A 20771-nucleotide genomic window follows, 5' to 3' on the forward strand; every position below is an offset into this window, starting at 1 on the left:
TACACAGTGCAGGGTTCACAGGTCAGCAGTACTCACTAACATGGCCATACATAGTACATAATAAGGCTTACCTGTAGGTACAGTAAATATCTCCTAAACGTTCACCGTTTAGGAGATATTTATTTTAGAAGTGCCAGTGATGTCACTGGCAGGGCGCACTGGACACCTTGGCTGCCATTGTGTTACATGCTGGGTGTCCAGTGCCCTCCTGTACCTTTTAAGGAGGGGTGTACTCCCTCAGGTCCATCTGCCCTTGGTCTATCCATTAAACGAATGTGCCTCTACTATGGGGGCTCTTAAAATTGGAGAGTTAGGAACTACAGAATATGGGGATGCCGTGACGAGGCTCTGCAGCTTACGCATGTATTTGCAAATGTTTGCTAACTAAACCCCTGTTTTTAATGCTTACTGTTAGACAGGTTAATTTGGTTTGTTTGCAGGCTGGCTGGCAAGTTAGAGCTGGGAATTTTCCTTTTTTGTTTTTTGACATGCGTCGCCCTTCCATGTGCTCCTTGCTGTGAAGGCCAATTATAGACTGGGGCAGTGGCCATTTTTTGTTTTGTGTGGTTTTTATTTTTGCACTGCACTCTTAATGGACAGCATGCCGTCCATTGAGAGTGCCGTGCCACAGCTGAAGCAACCAGGCGCATGTGCGGGAGTGACGTCATCACGGCTCAGCCAGTCAAGCAGCCACAACCCGTGAACCAAGATGGAAGCCAAGACAGTGCTCCACTGGAGGGTTTGGTTTTCAGGTAAGTCTTTAATAATGTGCTAGTATGCAATACGTACAAGTACATTAGGCTCTTAGCTTGCAGGGAGATAATTTTTTTTTTGCAGTTTATTACCACTTTAAACCAGCAGCAAAGCAATATTTCTGCTTACCTCTTCACCAATTTCCCAAAATCTGGCTTATACTTCCCTCTAGAAGAGGCAATATAGGTTTGCGTCCCCGATTCTTTGCTCTAAAAGACCAGATATAATTTAGTTAAGTGGAGCAACAAGGTCTTCAAACACCACAGCTTGAGCAGGTGAACTCTAAATGTGTGCCATTGCTCTTGTCAGTTAGAGAGCAGGTGCTCACAGCATGCTTCCAGTCTCTGTATAGACGTGTCATTTGGTGTCCTATCACCTCCTGATGATGAGGATAGACATGTTGCTCTTAAAGTGAAACTATTATGGTTGTGGGTAAATTTAACTTTTTTGCGTTTACAATTTTTGTATCCTTTTTGTTCTACTGTAGATATAGCCAAAACTGTGTGTGTGTGTGACAAAACAATTCAAAATGTATGACATGATAAACAGTTCTTAGAGCACTCAATTTTTTAAGAGAGCACATCTGCACTTGTCAGCTTTTAGACATGTTTAGACATGGAAAAGTCAGAGCTTTATGAAGTGAGATACACTACTGTGATTCATTCACTTGTAAATGTAGATTTAAGTTTGAACTCTTTAAAAGAGCATTTTCACAGTGAAAGAATGCAAAATATGTGATATTTCATGTACTGACTTTAAAAAAAAAAAGAAAATTTTTTTTTAGTCTTGACAATAAAAAATTAAGAAAATATGTACAGTATATAATCACTATACATTTTATGTAAAAAAAAGCCTGTACTGTGGAGGCTTCCGTTTCTAACCTCCTTCTGAAAATCCTTTATTCTTGGCTGTTTCTATTTTCCAAGCTGAGTCACTGACCTGTTACAAATATTCAGATAAGGAAAGTCAGAGTGAAGTCAGTATTCCAGATTTGTATGCTTGGCCTGTGTCATCAATTTAGAAAATATTCAAGCTATTACATTAGCATGGCAGCCAGGAAACAAAAGTATTTTCATATCGAGAGGTCAGCAATGACATCCTAAATATTCCTGCAAGTACAGGTTTCTTTTCCTGCTTAAAGCAGTAGTCAATTTTTATTAAACGCTTATACCTACTGGTAAGCTTCAGGCTTACCTGTACTGTAGGTACCATGAATATCTACCATGAAGATATTCACATCAGTTAGAGCCTGCAGTGTCACAGGTACATGCGCAGTAACTCTATGCCAAGATCATGACTCCTGTGCACATGTGTGGGAGTGATATCATCATGGCTTGGCCATTCAAATGGCTGGAGAGCATGAACCCAGAAAGAAGACTGGGTTTAGATGGAAGCAACAGTGCATCACTGGAGGGCTGCGTTTTGACAGCTAAAACTTCCATAATGTACTAGTATGCAGTGTATACAGACACATTTGGGCATAAACCTGCAGGGGGTCATTTAAAACCAAACATTGGTAGAGATTAGAGATCACTTTAATCTACCACTGTGCAGGCAAAATCTACCACTGTGCAGGCAGCTGTATATTCAAATATACAGTATGTACATATTTTCTGAAAACATTATTGAGTCTATCAATAGATATCTTTTTGTAGCCTCTTTTCTCCAATGGTTCACATACACTATATTGCCAAATGTATTGGGACACCCCTCCAAATAATTGGATTCAGGTGTTCCAATCACCTCCATGGCCACAGGTGTATAAAATCAAGCACCTAGGCATGTAGACTGCTTATGCAAACATTTGTGAAAGAATGGTTTGCTCTCAGGAGCTCAGTGAATTCAAGCGTGGTACCGTGATAGGTTGCCAGCTGTGCAAAAAGTTCATCCATGAAATTCCCTTGCTACTAAATATTCCACAGTCAACTGTAAATGGTATTATAACAAAGTGGAAGCAACTGGGAACAACAACAACTCAGCTATGAAGTAGTAGGTCAGGTAAAATGATAGTGCAGAAGTCACCAGCTGTATGCAGAGCCAATAGCTAAAGACCTCCAAACTTTATGTGGCCTTCAGATTAGCACAACAACAGTGTGTAAAGAGCTTCATGGAATGGGTTTCCATGGCCAAGCAGCTGTATCCAAGCCTTACATCACCAAGTGCAATGCAAAGCGTTGGATTCAGTGGTGTAAACCACGCTGCCACTGGACTCTAGAGCAGTGGAGACATGTTCTCCAGATTGACGAATCGCACGTCTCTGGCTGGAAATATGATGGACGTGCCTGGGTTTGGCGGTTGCCAGGAGAACAGTACTTGCCTGACTGCATTGTGCCAAGTGTAAAGTTTGGTGTAGGGGGGGATTATGGTGTAGGGTTGTTTTTTAGGGGTTGGGCTTGGCTCCTTAGTTCCAGTGAAGGAAACCCTTAAGGCAGCATACCAAGACATTTTGGACAACTTCATGCTTCCAACTTTGTAGGAACAGTTTGGGGATGGCCCCTTCCTTTTTCCAACATGGCTGGGCACCAATGCACAAAGCAAGGTTCATAAAGGCATGGATGAGTGAGTTTGGGGTGGGGGAACTTGACTGGCCTGCACAGAGCCCTGACCTCAACCCCATAGAACACCTTTGGAATGAATTATAGCTGAGACTGAAAGCCAGGCCTTCTCGTCCCACATCAGTGCCTGATCTCACAAATGCGCTTCTGGAAGAATGGTCAAACATTCCCATAGACACACTCCTAAACCTTGTGGACAGCCTTCCCAGAAGAATTGAAGCTGTTATAGTTGCAAAGGGTGGGCCAACTCAATATTGAACCCTACAGACTAAGACTGGGGTGCCATTAAAGTTCATGTGTGTGTAAAGGCTGGCATCCCAATAATTTTGGCAAAACAATGTATTCCTGGCCTCTCAACTGTGGTCAGGTGGCTTAGAAAGGCCAATAATGTTTTTTTATACATGCCAGCACCCTACCTTTTAAAAGCCAGGGTTTCAGACTTTATTTGATGTGTGTTGAAGTAGATATATGGTAGATCAAGAAAGATAACAGCCTGCAAGGAAAACTAGTTGATAATGCTGGTACAGATTGTTGAAATCTGTTTTTGTATTAAGTCACATACTGTACACACTAACTGTGTGTAACTAAAGCAGATTAGGGAAGATTCCAGAGTGTTTCCATGGAGAGATAGATGCAACTGTACGACAACCAATCAGCTTTTCTAAGCTGTGTGGAAAAAATGAAAGATATGAAAACAGCTTGGTTGCTGTGAGCAACAGCACTAGTTGAGATGGAACTTTGTATCATTCATTTTTTAGGTGCCCTACTGTGTTTTGCACAGTCTGATAGTAGATTTGAGAGAGATCACAGAGTTTTTTTTCAGTGAAATAAATGCACTATAATGCAGATTGTTTAAATTAAAAGATTGCTGTTTTTTTGTTCTGTTGACAGAGGACTAGTCAAAGTGTTTAAGCCCCTCATTACTGGACACTTTCAACCCCTTTCTGCTCAGGCCAATTTTCAGCTTTCAGCATTTTCATACTTTGAATGACAATTACTCAGTCATGCAACACTGTACCCATATGAAGTTTTAATCATTTTTTTTAAAACAAATAGGGCTTTTTTTGGTGGTGTTTTATTACCATTGGGTTTTTTTTATTTCTTGCACTATAAACAAAAAAGCATTAAACATGTTTGGGGAAAAAGGTGTTTTGCAAATTTATTTTTCTTCATAAATTTAGACCAAAATTTATACTGCTGCATTTCTTTGGTAAAAATAACTCAAATCACTATGTATTGTTTGGTCTGTGTGAGAGTCTACAAGCTATGGTACCTATCACTGAAATATGATCATACCTGATGTACTGAATGCCTTGAGGCCCTAACATGTCAGGACAGTGCAAATAACCCCACAAATGACCCATTTTTGGAAAGTAGACAGTCCAAGGTATTTAGTAAGAGGCATGGTGAATTCTTTTGAAGTTGTAATTTTTACCCACAATTCTTTGCAAAATGAAGAAAATGAAGACATTAAATAGAATGTGTTTTTTTTCACAAAAATTTCATACTAAGTTATTTTTCACACACAGCATAGGCATACTTGCAACTACACCCCAAAAAACATTTTGCTACTGGTGATACTAAATGTGTGAGACTTTTTCAAGCTCTAGCCACATAGAGAGGCTCAACATCCAAGGAGCACCTTCAGGCATTATCCACATTAAGACCAGGCCTTCTTCTGACACTTTTTGTTTACAAGTAAAAATCTGTATTTTTGCAAGAAAAACCCAAACAATATATTTTTTTGAGCATAGGCTCTAGAGAATAAAATGGTGGGGTTTGAGATTTTTTATGTCACACAGTATTTGCACAGCAGTTTTTCAGACACAATGTTTTGGGAAAAAAATACACTTTAATGAATTTTAAGGGTTCAGCATTACCTGACCTTACTTATCATGTGAGCAGTGTGTTTGACTGTCAGTGGTCACATGATTTAGAGCCCGTTCTACCATCTAGCGAAGTAAATAATGATGGGAACTGCAGGTTACAGCTTGATCACAGTGTTGGGGGTGAGCCATGTATACAGCCTACCACTGTGAATACACTTAAACAGAATGCATGTGGCCGGTGGCAACAGATTAAAGTGTAAATAAAAGAAAAACATTTTATCTATACATATATTTTAGGTTGCTTATTTACAGTTTTGCATTCCTACGATTTTTACCTTTTTGAAAAAAGGCACAATTTAAAGTTTACAAATATTTATTTGTTATTAACATTAATACAGTAAATCTTTTAGATTTAATTAGAATTTGGAAGTTATATTGTGTTTTTGTGCACTAATAATGATTTGTGGGGTTTTTTTGTTGAAAATATAGATTTGATTAACATTTTCACAACAATTATGGGATGGAAAAATTAGTAACACCATCGTTTTAGAATCCATCATCTTTTAGAACACCATCTTTTAGAAGCACAGTGCTTGTGCTTTCATGTCTTTGGTGACTTTCAGAGCTGGAAGTAAAAAATAGTGGCAAATGAAAAAAGGTATGGTCTGGCTACCTGAGGTGAAAAATGGGAGGCTGGACTTAACCGCGAAAGAACTTAGAGAATGACCATAGTACTACATTATTAGATTTTAGTACCTTGAATAGTTAAAAGAAAGTTACAGCACCACACCTTATGGTGTACAGCAGTGGTCTCCAAACTGTTTTCCAAGGACACTATTTTTCCCACTGACACCAATATTTATGTTTAGCCACCTCATTACCATGTTATTTTAAATTGTGAATTATATGTATGCTGTTTTTGCAGATTTGAAGATGGCACAGTCTCATTTCTGGATATAATAGCAGTGAAACATTGTCTTGACACTCTGCATAGACTAACTGGTAAGTCTGAATGACACTGAAACACAGATGTGATGCAAATGTAAGAAAAAATATTGAAGACATTTAAACTGATTTACACCATCTGCTAAAGTTAACCTACAGTATAAACTTAATATAATACATAGATGATTTTATATATATATAATCCAAGCTATTGTGTAAAATCAGTACTTTTTTAATTTAATGGATATTTAATATTAAAAGCACCTATTTTTCATGAATTGATAGTTTATCTCTGTCACGGATCCAACCCACATGCACATGCAACTAGCTAACTGAAGCGCACACGTGCGGCCGTGACTTAGGGTAAGAGGGAATAAGAGGGACCTAATCTGAATATATATACGTATATAAGACCGGCCGTGATATACTTTCACAGCCCGCACTACCTCTGGCCACCACTAGAGGGAGACTCCACTCCAATCCAGCTAGCTGACCACACACACAGGCAGATAGGATCTTATATACACTGGTGCACTAATTAGGGTTGAGGAGCAGCCTAGCGTTTGACACACCCTTCTAGGATTCCTCCAGCTATCCTACAAGCCAGAACCCCAGTGTTAATCACTCTTCCACTGTCCACACACCCCCACACCAGACACACCACAAACAGTAGCTTGCCACCACCCAACAGTTTTACTGACCTGCTGGGACACCACACACACACAGATCTCCATCTGGCAGACCTGTTACCTTTACAATCTGCCAACACGCAGTGCAATTGCATACAGATTGGCAATGAACTTGACCGAGCAAATAAAGACACTAAAATACAATACAATCTAATCTCTCCAGAGATATCAGCCCGAGCTTAAGTACCCAGAAGTCACTTATCAATTTTAAGACTTAATATCCCAAAAGTGGGCAGTGCATAAAATATGTACAAAGTATAAAAAGTTACAGAAAATACAAAAAATACAAGAAGACACACAATTGGCTATTGACTATCAAATGAAAGGGAATAAAACAGAAATGAAACTTTTACCAAGAGTTATCCTGCGACTGGAGCAAGTCAGGGAAAGTCCGTAATCCGTCAGTCAATAGGGCTGGCTTCATACGAATCACAACGTCTATATCCCAGGTCCTCGATTTATGGGAATATGGACGTAGACTGGACATTAGTCCTTGGCCAATTGGCTCTGGGGGGTGTTCCTGTACCAGCCCACAGGATGTTCTGGGTCCTGAAATGCCCAAAGTCGATTGGACCAGGAACGGTTTGAATCACCGAGTCAGGGATTGAATTTTTGACACCATCGCATCAGTCCGATCGCGACAGTACCTATCACTGTTCAGCTGTCGAAATCCGGCGCCACATAACAATTTCCTGCATTTTTCTGGCATTCTACATAGGCCACAAATACAGTTTTACATGCAGATGTAGCCTACAGAGTGTCCAATCAGAAGGAAGTATTTTCATCTCTCTGCAACTAATATTTTAGCTTTTATGAGAGATGAAATCTATTCCTTTGATCTGCTGATATACTTTAACCATTTCCATACCGGGCACTTTTACCCCTTCTTGCCCAGGACATTTTTCAGGTTTCAGCGCTCTCACACTTTGAATGACAATTGCACGGTCCTACAACACAGTACCCAAACTAAAATGTTATAATTTTCTTCACACAACTAGAGCTTTCTTTTGGTGGTATTTAATCACTGCCAGGGTTTTTATTTTTTGCTAAATTAACAAAAAAAGACAGAAAATTTAAAAAAAAAAACATTTTTTTTTGTTTCTGTTATAAAAGTTTGCAAATAAATAATTGTTCTTCATAAATTTAGGGCAAGATGTAATCTACTACATGTCTTTGGTGAAAATAACCCAAATTAGGATGTATTTTTTAGTTTGTAGGAAAGTTATAGAGTTCACAAACTATGGTATAGATCTGAATATTGATCAATCCTGAAGTACTGACAGCCAATCTAATTTCTTGAGGTCCAAGAATGTCAGAACAGTACAGATATGCCCCAAATGACCCCTTTTTGCAAAGTAGACAATCCGACGTACTTCATAAGAGACATGGCGAGTTATTTGAAGTTGTATTTTGTTTGTCATAATTTTTTGGAAAATGAAAAAATTAAAAAAATTATTTTCACTATTTTTTTTTTACATACTGTCACCAGTGCAGTACAGCGTCATCATATAACTGGCATGGCGGTGATCAGGGACACTGACTGGTGACAGTATGAAAAAAATATATATATTTTTTTTTTATTATTTTTAATTTTATTAATTTTTTTTTCTTTTTTTTAAGATTTTTTATTTCATATTTCACTATGTCCAAAGTAGTACAATGTTACCATAGTAACATTGTACTACTTTGGGGAAGTGATCAGTATTTTATTTTTTTTTTACACAATAAGCAAGCATTTACCTGAATGACATTGATTCATTCAGGGTTTTTTTTTTTTTTTTGTGCTTAGCTGTGATTTGACCACAGCTAATCACATGACATGTGCATGTGATCGCTGTGACCATTCACAGCTAGACACTAGTATACAATGGATGGCATGAATAAAGCCATCCATTGTATACAACTGTCATGTGACCTGCTGTGATTGGTCACAGCAGGTCACATGGTACCGGCAACGGGGGCCGGTACTCAGATCTGTCATCGTCCGTGTCCGAAGTACACGGCCGGTGACAGATCGTGCCGCTGCACGAAAACTGTGCATGTGCGGGAGGACGCCATATGGCGTCCACCTGGAAATCTACAGCCTTTTCCTGGCTGCCAAACGGCTATTGGATGGGCGGCTATTGGTTAAAGCTCCCAGACAGATCGTAGCCCTCCTGGTCTCCTGCAGCCGAAACGTCTGGCGTTCCTCTTATAAAATTCAGGAAGGTGGCAAAGTCTGATTTTATATGTGTGTGTGTGTGTGTGTGTGACAAACCTTATTGGCACTTAGGTGTCACTTCCAGCCTAGAAGCTGCTTTGTCTTTTCAGATGCTAATGGGTGAGCACATGTCTCTGAATACCTATGACTGAATATTTCTTTAATAACAAGGAATGAAACTAAATTTACAATTACATATTGCTACTGATCACATCTCAGTCCAATCACTTGAATCTCACATCTACGTTACAATCTCTACCTGATATTACTCCATTTTTAAGAGGCAAAATAACTTACTTTTTCCAGTCAGAGGCTAGTGATATTTTAACCAATTGCTCCAGAACCAGGTTTATTGCAAGAGTTAGGAAAAACAGGAACAAATGGGATTTTGCATTAATTTCCAATTGAACACATTTGGGGTTCTTGTCCAGGATTTGCAGCAAAATGTTGGGGCCTGGTCCACATTTTGCAGCACCTCAGTGATACCAGTTGTCAGCAAATGGCCTGCACTCAGTGCCAGTGCAAGGTCCTTGAGCACCCAAGATTAAAAATGGGGCCCCCCATAAGCTGTGAACTAGTTCAGCAGTATAGGTTGAAAGTTCTGTCTTTTTTGCACACCATTCCTACTGATGGTGGTTGCATCTCTTCCAGTTTCTTGCCATGTGTATCTGCAATAATACATAAGCCCCAAGTAAAAAAATAACTATTCTCATATTTTTATCTGAAAGGGGTCAAATGTGTCACGTCTATGGTAGTGAGCTCTATAAAACCACAGCTTGGGGTTCCCCAGGGCGCGGAGTCTAAGCCCCAGCCTGCTTGTTCACCAGGGCCCCTAATGGTGGGGATGGACTTGGTGCAGGCTGGAACCAGGTCGCGGCCCCCAGGTACACCCAGCTGAGGTAGAAGAGACCGCTAGCGGGAGCAGGGTGCAATGGGAGTAGAGACAGGAGATCCAGTAGGCAAGCCGAGGTCAGGACAGGTGGGACACTAGCAATGTCAGGAACAAGCCGGGGTCGGTGCACGGATAGACAATAAAGGAGGAATGTCATGGACAAAGCCAGGGTCGGTACACAGATATACTAAACGGATTCAGGAGACCACTGGGGAGCTCCAACAACAAACATTGCTCAGGCAATGTGGCCCAGGCAATGTGGCACATCTTAAATAGACAGGCAGACAAGGAGGTGGGAAAGGAAGTGATGGAAGGGAAGGACATAAAACCCAGGGAAAAGCAGACGATGCCCATAGGTGAGCACAGAAAAACACACACGTGAAGGAATCAAGAGCAGCATGGAGGTAAGAGTAAACACACAAAAGGCTGCAAGCTAACATGTGACAAAATGTGTTCCTAGGCATGTAAAAAAAAACAATATTCCACCCATAACCCCTATATAGAAAAATAGCTATTCTCATACTCTTATCAGAAAGGGTTCACATGGGTTCCTAGGCATGTTTAACTATGATATTCCACCCATAATCCCCATATAGAAAAATAAATATACCCATATTCCTAGGACAAACATGTCAAATATGGGCCTTAGCATATGTGTCTGCAATCATCCACCCATAATCCCAGTGTAGAAAAATAACTATTCTCATATTATTATTAGAAACAGGTCAAATGTGTTCCTAGGCATGTTTACTATTATATTCAATCATATTACCCATGTAGAAAAATAACTATGCCTATAATATTTTCAGAAATAGGTCAAATATGGTCCTTGGCATGTGTATTCACAGTAATCCACCCATAATCCCCATGTAGAAATATAACTATTCTCATATTATCAGAAAGGGGTAAAATGGTGCTCCTAGGCATGTTTGACCGTGATATTCCACCCATAATCACCATATATAAAAATAACTATATCTATATTCTTAGGAGAAACATGTCAAATATGGTCTGTGGCATGTGTATCTACAATCATCATCCCATAATCCCCATATAGAAAAAAGAACTATTCTCATATTATCAGAAACAGGTCAAATATGTTCTGAGGCATGTTTAACCTTGTTATTCCGCCCATAATCCCCATGTAGAAAAATAATTATGCTCTAATCTTTTCAGAAATAGATCAAATATGGTTCTTGTCATGTGTATCCACAATAATACACCCATAATCCCCATGTAGAAAAATAACTATTCTCATATTTTTATCACAAAGGGGACAAATGTGTTCCTAGGCATGTTAAAAAAACAATATTCCACCCACAATCCCCATGCACAAAAATAATTTTGCCCATAATCTTTTCAGAAATGGGTGAAATATGGTTCTTGCCATGTGTAGCCACAATAATACACACATAATTCCCATGCAGAAAAATAACTATTCTAATATTTTTATCACAAAGGAGTCAAATATGCTCCTAGGCATGTTGAAAAAACAATAATCCATCCATAATCTCCATGTAGAAAAATAATGATATGCATTTGCTTATCCGAAGGTTAATAATAGGTTAGGAGTTACCATGATATTCCCCCCATAATTCCCATATCTAAAAGTAATTTTACCCACATTTTTTTCTAAAACGGTGAAATTTAATTTGTATGGGATGTGTAACCATTATATTCCAGCCATAATCATCATGCAGATCAATATTAACCACATTGTTATCAGAAATGCATTAATTTTTTCCTTGGCGTTTGTAATTTTTTAAACATCATTTTCCAGGTTCCTAATAAAACAATTTAAAATGTAGTGCTTTACACATACATCTACTGTATGAAATCTGTAAATCAATTTCTATTAATATATTGAGTAATATTTCTATTATTTCTGTATAATTTACTATGATTCCATTTTACAGCTGCACATATACCAATAAGTGAAGAGTTAAACATTAGCCACTACTACTTGCAACAAAGTATCAAGCACTGCAGAAAAGAAAAACATATTTTGTGCAACAAAATCATTACCATGTGTGTAAAAAATATACTGACACCTAATGAAAGTGTTGAGCATTGTAGCCAATAATCCAATCATCCCATCATCCCAATATGCAGTTTGGTACATCCCTGCAAAGTGCCACTCATCTGGTTAGGGTGCATTTCATTTCATATAAACTATTATGTTCCAGTTTGTATAGTTTATTAGGTGCAGAAACCATGATCTTCACTGTCTTGTGCCATCATCCTCTTAGAACAAAACTACATGTCTCCTTTAAGTCAAATGTTGGAAACTAATTCTGCTTAGTTACTTAAAGTGTTACTAAACCCAGTAAATATAAACTGCTAAATACCTTTTCCCATCAGCAGTTAGAGCAGTCCTGTGACTTCTGTCAGTGTCCAGCCCAGCACTAGCTAAAGTTTGCAGGAGGAGTTTTCTTTCTGCTCTAGGAGGACTGAAATCCTCTGACCCTCTGTCTGGACAGTGCTGATTGGCCCTGTGCTAATCACATGCACTCCCCCAAGAAAGAAAAAACCTCTCTAGCAATACGCTCCAAACTGAGCATGTGCATGTGACCACGGGTTCAGTCTGTATCAGGTGGTCATTTCAACAAGAGGAGGGCCAGAGAAGAAAGGATCCAAAAGCCTTTTTACACAATGCAGAGGATTGACCCCTTAGGTTCCACAGTGAGTATAACAAGCATGCTTTACTGCATACACAGACTGATTTTTACTATTGTGGGTTTAGTAACACTTTAACCACTTACCCTCCTGAGGATTTACCCCCCTTCCTGACCAGGCCATTTTTTGCATTACGGTGCGGCATTACTTTAACTGACAATTGCGCGGTCATGCAACGCTGCACGCAAATTAAATTTAGGTCCTTTTTCCCACTAATTGAGCTTTCTTTTGGTGGTATTTGATCTCCTGTATGTTTTTTATTTTTTGCACTGTAAAAAAAAAAAAGGCTGACAATTTTGAGAAAAAAACCTGTTTTGAACTTTTTGCTATTAAACATGTCAAGTAAAAAAAATGTAAAAAATCTAATGTTTTCATAAATTTAGCCAAAATGTATTCTGCGACATGTCTTTGCTAAAAAAAAATCCCAATATGTGTAAATCAATTGGTTTACATGAAAGTTATAGAGTTTACAAATGGTGGTATAGATACTGTTTTGTTTTTTTTATACTAGTAATGGCAGCAATCAGCGACTTTTAGCGGGACTGCGGAGGACATTCTGACACTGGGGGGGAACTAACTTGGTGTCACTGAAATCCCCTGTGACACCAATATAGAAAAGCACTGACACTGTACTAATGACACTGGGCAGGAAGGGGTTAAAATGAGAGGTGATCAAAGGGTTAACTATATGTAGGGAGTGTTTTACTAGGGGGCGGGGGTGTGTGCTTCACTGTAAGCACATTGATCAGGATGGCTGTGCTGTGCACAGCCATCCCAAGTAGTGTGCCCGAGCTGAGAGGGAGGAAGATTGTTTGTAAACAAAACAGTCTTCCTCCCCGTCGGAGATGCTTGGTAATCACCGGGCGCCAGCAGGTAATTACCGGCCGGGGCCTGGTGATTGACCGCCACGGCTGCGAATAGCAGTGCGGGTAGGGCGTGCACGGAGTGCACGTGCGGGTAGGGAGTCTACCCGGAAATGCAAATCCCATATATATATACATGATTTTGCGCACTTGTGCCACCCTGTAGCAGTATTTCTGCTATAGCGTGGTCAGGATAACACCCCTATTGACAGTACAAGTGCTTTGGCAGATTCTCTTTAATGGGACATCAGGGGTCCTCTCTCTCCTACCCACACAGCACTGAACTTAATCTGAACTAAACAATAAGTTTTCTTATGCATTATATAAATAAACAAATAGAGTAATATATATCCACCCCCCCCCCCATTTAGAAGTGATTAACCTTTTGGGAGTATTTCACCAAAACTGAAACCTTTGTTGCAAAGAATGCCTGTAATGTGACTTATATTGTGGTACAGACTTCTGGCAAAATCAGTGAGCCAATCACGCAAGCAGGAAATAACATTTTTTGGGACATTCCGTACCTCAACTGTGTGCAAAAGGCTTTGAGGCTGCCATATTACATTGCGTTTAACAGAAAATTGCAGCTGCAGTTTGAAAAGGAAAGGTTTTTTTCAGGTAAAAAAAAGTGCATTTATTATTTTTGGTTGCAGGACCTGGAAGGTCATTGCCTCAGCGATCAGCAGATCACTGGTGCCATGCAAGTCTCCTGCGGATCTGTCAGTATATACGGGATGTACAGGCAAGCAGATATACTGACAGGAAGAGTCAATGAACTACCACGGCACTCCACTGCGCCGTGGTAGTCCATTGAGAACTGCAAGCCGACAGCCACTAAGGCTGTCAGGACTTGTAGTTCATTAATTCACAGAACTCTGTGAATGAATGATGCGGCTGTGTGGGCTGAGCCCCTCTCAGCCGCACTCTACAGTTGCAAGAAAAAGTATGTGAACCCCTTGGGATTACGTGGAGTTTTGCATGAATTGGGCATAAAATGTGCTTTGAACGTCATCTAAGTCACAACAATAGAAGAACACAGTCTGCTGAACATAATACTACACAAACATTAGATGTTGCCATGGTTTAATTGCACATAACATGTAAACATTCACAGTGCAGGGAGGAAAAAGTATGTGAACCTTTGAACTTAATAACTGGTTGACCCTCCTTTGGCAGCAATAACCTCAACCAAATGTTTCCTGTAGTTGCAGATCAGACCTGCACAACGATCTGGAGTAATTTTGGACCACTCCTCTTCACAAAACTGTTTCAGTGTAGCAATATTCTTGGGATGTCTGGTGTGAATCGCTCTCTTAAGGTCATGCCACAGCATTTCAATCGGGTTGAGGTCAGGACTCTGACTGGGCCACTCCAGAAGGCGTATTCTGTGCTGTTGCAGCCATTGTTTTGTTGAATTATTGTATGCTTTGGGTCATTGTCCTGTTGCATCACCCATCCTCTGCGGAGCTTCAGTTGGCGGACAGATGGTCGTAGGTTTTCCTGCAAAATGTCTTGATAAACTCTGGTATTCATTTTCCCATCAATGACAACAATCCGTCCAGGCCCTGAGGCAACAAAGCAACCCCAAACCATGATGCTCCCTCCGCCATGTTTTACAGTGGGGATGAGGTTTTGATGTTGGTGTGCTGGGCCTTTTTTTCTCCACACATAGTGTTGTGTGTTCTTCCCAAACAACTCAATCTTGGTTTCATCTGTCCACAGTATATTTTGCCAGTAGTGCTGTGGAACATCCAGGTGCTCTTTTGCAAACTTCAAATGTGCTGCAATATTCTTTTTGGACAGCAATGGCTTCGTCCGTGGTGTCCTCCCATGTACTCCATTCTTGTTTAATGTTTTCCTTATTGTAGATGTGTCAACAAAAATGTTAGCATGTGCCAGAGATTTCTGTAGGTCTTTAGCTGACACTCTGGGATTCTTCTTTACCTCATGCAGCATTCTGCGCTGTGCTCTTGCAGTCATTTTTACAAGACAACCACGCCTAGGGAGAGTAGCAACAGTGCTAAACTTTCTCCATTTGTAGACAGTCTGTCTTACCGTGGACATATGAACATCAAGGCTTTTGGAGATACTTTTGTAACCCTTTCCAGCTTTATGCAAGTCAACAATTCTTGATCGTAGGTCTTCTGAGAGCTCTTTTCTGCGAGGCATGGTTCACATCAGACAGTGCTTCTTGAAACCAGTAAACCCAAAACAGGTGTGTGTTTTTTAAGGGCAGGACAGCTGTCAGCAACACATCCAATATCATCACACTGATTGGAGTCAAGGTTGGCTCACTCCTGGCTCCAATTAGCTCTAGGAGAAGTCATTAAGCTAGAGCCTCACATACTTTTTCCTCCCTGCACTGTGAATGTTTACATGTTATGTGCAATTAAACCATGGCAACATCTAATGTTTGTGTAGTATTATGTTCAGCAGACTGTGTTCTTCTATTGTTGTGACTTAGATGACGTTCAGAGCACATTTTATGCCCAATTCGTGCAAAACTCCACGTAATCCCACAGGGTTCACATACTTTTTCTTGTAACTGTATTATAAAAGAAACAGCTTGTACAGGGAACTTACTATTGTCATGAGAGGAGGGAGGGGGTAATCAGGCGGGGGCTGCAGGTTTGGGAACATGTTACATGTTCCACACTAAAATTACACCCATATTCAAAATGTAACATTCTGCTAATAGTGCAGCCTCACAACCCATTTCCCTCGATTCCCCACTGTGACAGTGGGTGGGGCATCCTCTCCCTGTACCGGCCGGGTTCTGCCCACTCATACCTTTACAGAGATCTGTGAAGGAACTACAAGTCCCACCTGGCACCATGGCTTGACATTTTTTATGAACTATCAGGGTGCTCATCAGGTCCTCATATTTCAATGACACTGCCTGCCCATATGGAAGTACAGGCAGACAGCTGTCAGGGGTGTGCAGGAGGCTGATTTTGCACCAACAATCTACCGATCGCAGGTGCAACACTTGCAAGCACCATAGTAAAAAAACATTAATAATAATAAATGTACATTTTATTGCATGAAAAAGCATGTGCATTTATTTATTTTTGCAAAAGGTGAACTTAGCATTTAAATATTTTTGGCCTGAGCCCAGTTGGAGGTTCAGTAAAGATCTTAAATTCTGATATGCGTTTTGGATTGATTAGCCGCATTACTATTAAGAATCACATGCTGTAAGAAAAAACATTGAACCTCAATATTCTTGTTCAAGTATAGTTGCATAATTATATGCTAAAGTATAGCTTTCGTATGATTATACACTTATTTACAGAGCCGTTTCATTCTCTCATTCTACCCATTATCAGTTGCTTGCGGTATATCACCAGGGCAAAATTGTTACATTCTTTGCAATCTATTTTCTGTTAGGCACTTTTAACAAAACACTCAGATACTTAACAAGATGTAATCAACATTTTTCTTTTGAAGCCAGAAGATTAAGATGACTGACAGAATGAAAGTAGAACGAATTATGAAAATTCTCTTCCATTCACGGGGATATGAAGTCACAGATTCATCAGCTTGAAAGAAATAAAAAAAAAATTATCCAAATAGCAAAGCTAAAATTCTTCCCTTTTGCATACATTTAGAAGATTTCTTTGAAAAATGTTGCATCAATTTTCAGCTATAGGAACAATAGGTAGAATGCTAATGATGTTCATTTTTTTTAATGAGGATAGAGGCACAAGTTAAACTTGTGTTTTGTTTTTCACATTTCTGGATATGTTATAAAGGAAAAGTGTAAACTTCCTATATGAATCAGATGTTAATTATATATATTTTTTTCTTTAAAAGCAACAATAAACCCACAGAACGTGGTACAAGACCACCTGTAAGCCCATGTTAGCTCATACTAACCTGTAAATTGGGCACTTAAAGGCACAGGGCACTCTAATATGCGAACAGTAAAATCTGGTAAGGGGCTGAGAGCAACATAAAGGATAAGTGCAATTTAAGACAATGTGCGCTTATCCTTTTTGCCCTCTTGCCCTTACCTAACATAACCCACACTCCTCCTCCACAGATGCATGCTTACTCAATCCAATGACCATGGCCCCTGTCTTCAGCAAAGTCAAAGCCAGAAGAGTGAGACTTGCAGAGCTGGATAAAATGTGGGGAATAGCAAAGATTGATGCAAAGAGAAATGTACCAATCTCTATATTTACACATAGTCAACACTATATGTTCCAAATAATAAAAGTTTCAGTGTTATAAAGTGATGCAGTGGAATGTAAGGAAAAAAGTTATGAGAGACACCAGGTAGCCAAGAGTAATTTAACCACTTGCCTACCAGGCACTTATACCCCCTTCCTTACCAGGCCAATTTTCAGCTTTCAGCGCTGCCGCACTTTGATTAACAATTGCGCGGTCATGCAACATTGTACCCATATGAAATTTTGATCATTTTTTTCTCACAAATAGAGCTTTTTTTTGGTGGTATTTAATTGCCACTGGGCGCTTTACTTTTTGCGCTATAAATAAAAAAATGCAAAAAATTTAAAAAAAACAAAAATTTTCTTTGTTTCTATTATAAAATTTTTCAAACAGGTATTTTTTCTGCTTCACTGATGTGCGTTGATGAGGCAGCACTGATGGGCACTGATAGGCGGCACTGATGGGCACTGATAGGCAGCACTAAAGGGCACTGATAGGAAGTACTAATGAGGTGTCACGGATAGGCGGCACTAATATGCAGCACTGATAGGCGGCACTGATAGGTGACACTGATGATGGGTACTGATAGACGGCACTGACTGGCATCACTGCTGGGCACTGACTGGTGGCACTGACTGGCACAAGCCCTGGGCACTGACTGGTGGCACTGGTGGGTGGGCACAGGTGGGTGGCACTGGTGGGCACAGGTGGGTAGGCACAGGTGGGTGCACTGCTGGGCACAGGTGGGTGCACTGCTGGGCACAGGTGGGCGGAGCTAGTGGGCGCACTGCTGGGCACAGGTGGGCAGAACTTGCGGGTGGCACTGCTGGGCACCGATCATCAGGGCACTGATCATCAGTGTCCTGATGATCGGTGCCGATCCCCGCTGTGACAACTGCCGGTTCTCGGCAGTACTTTCCTCACGATCTGACAGGGTGAGGAAAGTGCAGCCGAGAACCGGCACTTGCATTTCCCTGTGATCAGCGTGTTATTGGACACCGCTGATCACGTGGTAAAAGGCCGCTGGGATCGGCCTTTTACCACATCACGTGATCAGCTGTGTCCGTAGGACACAGCGATCACGGAGATCGCCGGGTGTGCGCCCCCTGGGGCGCGCAGGAGAGCGCGTTCTGGGGGGACATTCATATGACGTCCACCCAGAACTGGCCGGCCGCAGTGAAGCCGTCATTCGGCTATCTGCGGTCGGCAACTAGTTAATGGAGTAGCGGAAGCAGTCATGCAGGACACCAGTCAGACAGTACCTGTTCTATTACAAGACTGAGTAAAAATAAAAGTGGAAAAGTGCCCCTAAATGGAAGGAGGTCTGCTGTGCTTGGGGAAAGGTTTATGGGAAGGCTGGATAAGTATTTCAACTAGGATTAAGGGGGGAGGGTGAGCTAGAATTAAATGGGGCAGACAAGTCCGTTAGGGGTCAGCCAATAATGGATTGTGGAATGGGGATAGAATGGGAGGAGGGTTCTGGCAGGTGATAAGAAGGTTCCCATGTTACAAACAACAATTGGAAATTATAGTACTACTTGTACTACTAAAAAGATATGCAAGACACAAGAGCAAAATGTGGTAATGAATTAAAGTGTTCACCAATGCCAGAAGTCTGCCAAGCAAAAAAGTTGAGCTGGAAGCTTTGGTGCACAAAGAGAACAATGATTTAATTGGTATTGCTGAATCTTGGCTTCATTCCTCACAAGACTGTACTATTAATATTCCTGGCTCTGCTCTCTTTCAGAGAGACAGAATAAAATGTAAAGGTGGTGGTGTCTGTTTCTATGTGAGTGATGAAAGTGATTTCAAAGCAAGTGTGAAAGAGGACCTGGTTGATGGAGAGTGTGATGAGGCTGAGGCATTAGGGGTGGATCTGCATATGGATTTGCGTAGTTCAAAGTTAATCATTGGAGTTTGTTATAGGCCACCGAGTGTTAATCAGGAAAGGGCTGGGACAGTGATAATAATGAGGGATTTTATCTATCCTGATATTTCATTAGAGTATTGGCACTGTTGGAACAGTTATAGGGCAAATATTAATAAACCTATTACAAGATAATTTTATGGTACAGTTCATAGAGGCCCGGACTAGGAGTGATGCTCTTCTTGACCTGGTAATCTCAAACCATGCAGAGCTTAGTACTAAAGAACATCCGGGTAGCAATGACCATAACATGATTTCATTTAATGTTCGCTATAAATAACAAACACATATTGGAAAGATAAAAACCCTTTACTTTAAGAGAGCATTTTTCAAGGCTAAGGGCTGTTGTGCAAGACTTTGTTTGGAAGGGAATATTGGCATCAAAGAACATAGAACAGAAATGGGAATTCTTCAAAAAGACTGTATGTGAACACATTGCAAAATATATTCCCATGGGTAATAAGTATAAAAGGCTAAAAATGAAACCTATGTGGCTGACATCCAAAGTTAAAAAAGCTATAACTAATAAGAAAAGAGCTTTTTAAAAATATAAAAATGAACACTATCATCATTTAAATGTTACAAAGAATATAACAGAATATGTACACTCCACCGAAACTGCCCTACTCAAACTCACCAATGACCTACTAACCACCAAAACCAATGGCCACTGTACTGTACTCCTACTACTTGACCTCTCTATGGCTTTTGACACGGTTGACCACCCTCTCCTCCTCAAAAAACTGCACTCTCTTGGCCTCAGAGACTCCACTCTCTCCTGGTTCTCCTATCTATCACAGCGCTCCTTCAGTGCTATCCACAAAGCTGCCACCTCCCCTTCACTCCCTCTCTCTGTCGGTGTCCCTCAAGGCTCTGTCCTCAGATCCCTCCTCTTCTCCATCTACACCTCCTCCCTTGGCCAATTGATAAACTCCCACAGCTTCAACTACCATCTCTATGCTGATGACACACAAATCTGTCTCTCTACCCCTCACCTCACCCCGTCAGTCTCCAATCGCATCACCAGCCTACTAAGTGACATATCGGACTGGATGTCACTCCACTTCCTCAAACTCAATCTTTCCAAAACGGAGCTTCTAGTATTCCCCCCAGCCCGTGCCCCCCCCCCCCGACTTCTCCATCAAGATCAATAACACTACCATCAGTTCCACCCCTCATGCCAGGGTACTAGGTGTAATCCTAGGCTCCAATCTGTCCTTTCAGGCACAGGTCCAATCACTGACAAGCTCATGTATACTTCACCTC

At 40.6% G+C, this 20771-nt stretch overlaps 1 protein-coding gene across 1 annotated transcript in view; it reads left to right on the forward strand.

Annotated features, from left to right (window-relative positions):
* Positions 1-20771, forward strand: part of MOCOS (molybdenum cofactor sulfurase) — a 553751-nt gene that overhangs the window by 203809 nt on the left and 329171 nt on the right. Inside the window, exon 5 of the mRNA XM_089689064.1 lies at positions 6063-6139. Coding sequence (XP_089545190.1) covers positions 6063-6139 — 77 coding nt within the window. The remainder of the gene's footprint in view (positions 1-6062; positions 6140-20771) is intronic.

The sequence above is a fragment of the Staurois parvus genome, unplaced genomic scaffold (assembly GCF_062004578.1).
Source record: "Staurois parvus isolate SC_StPar_1 unplaced genomic scaffold, SC_StPar_1.0 ptg000468l, whole genome shotgun sequence".
Lineage (NCBI taxonomy): Eukaryota > Metazoa > Chordata > Amphibia > Anura > Ranidae > Staurois > Staurois parvus.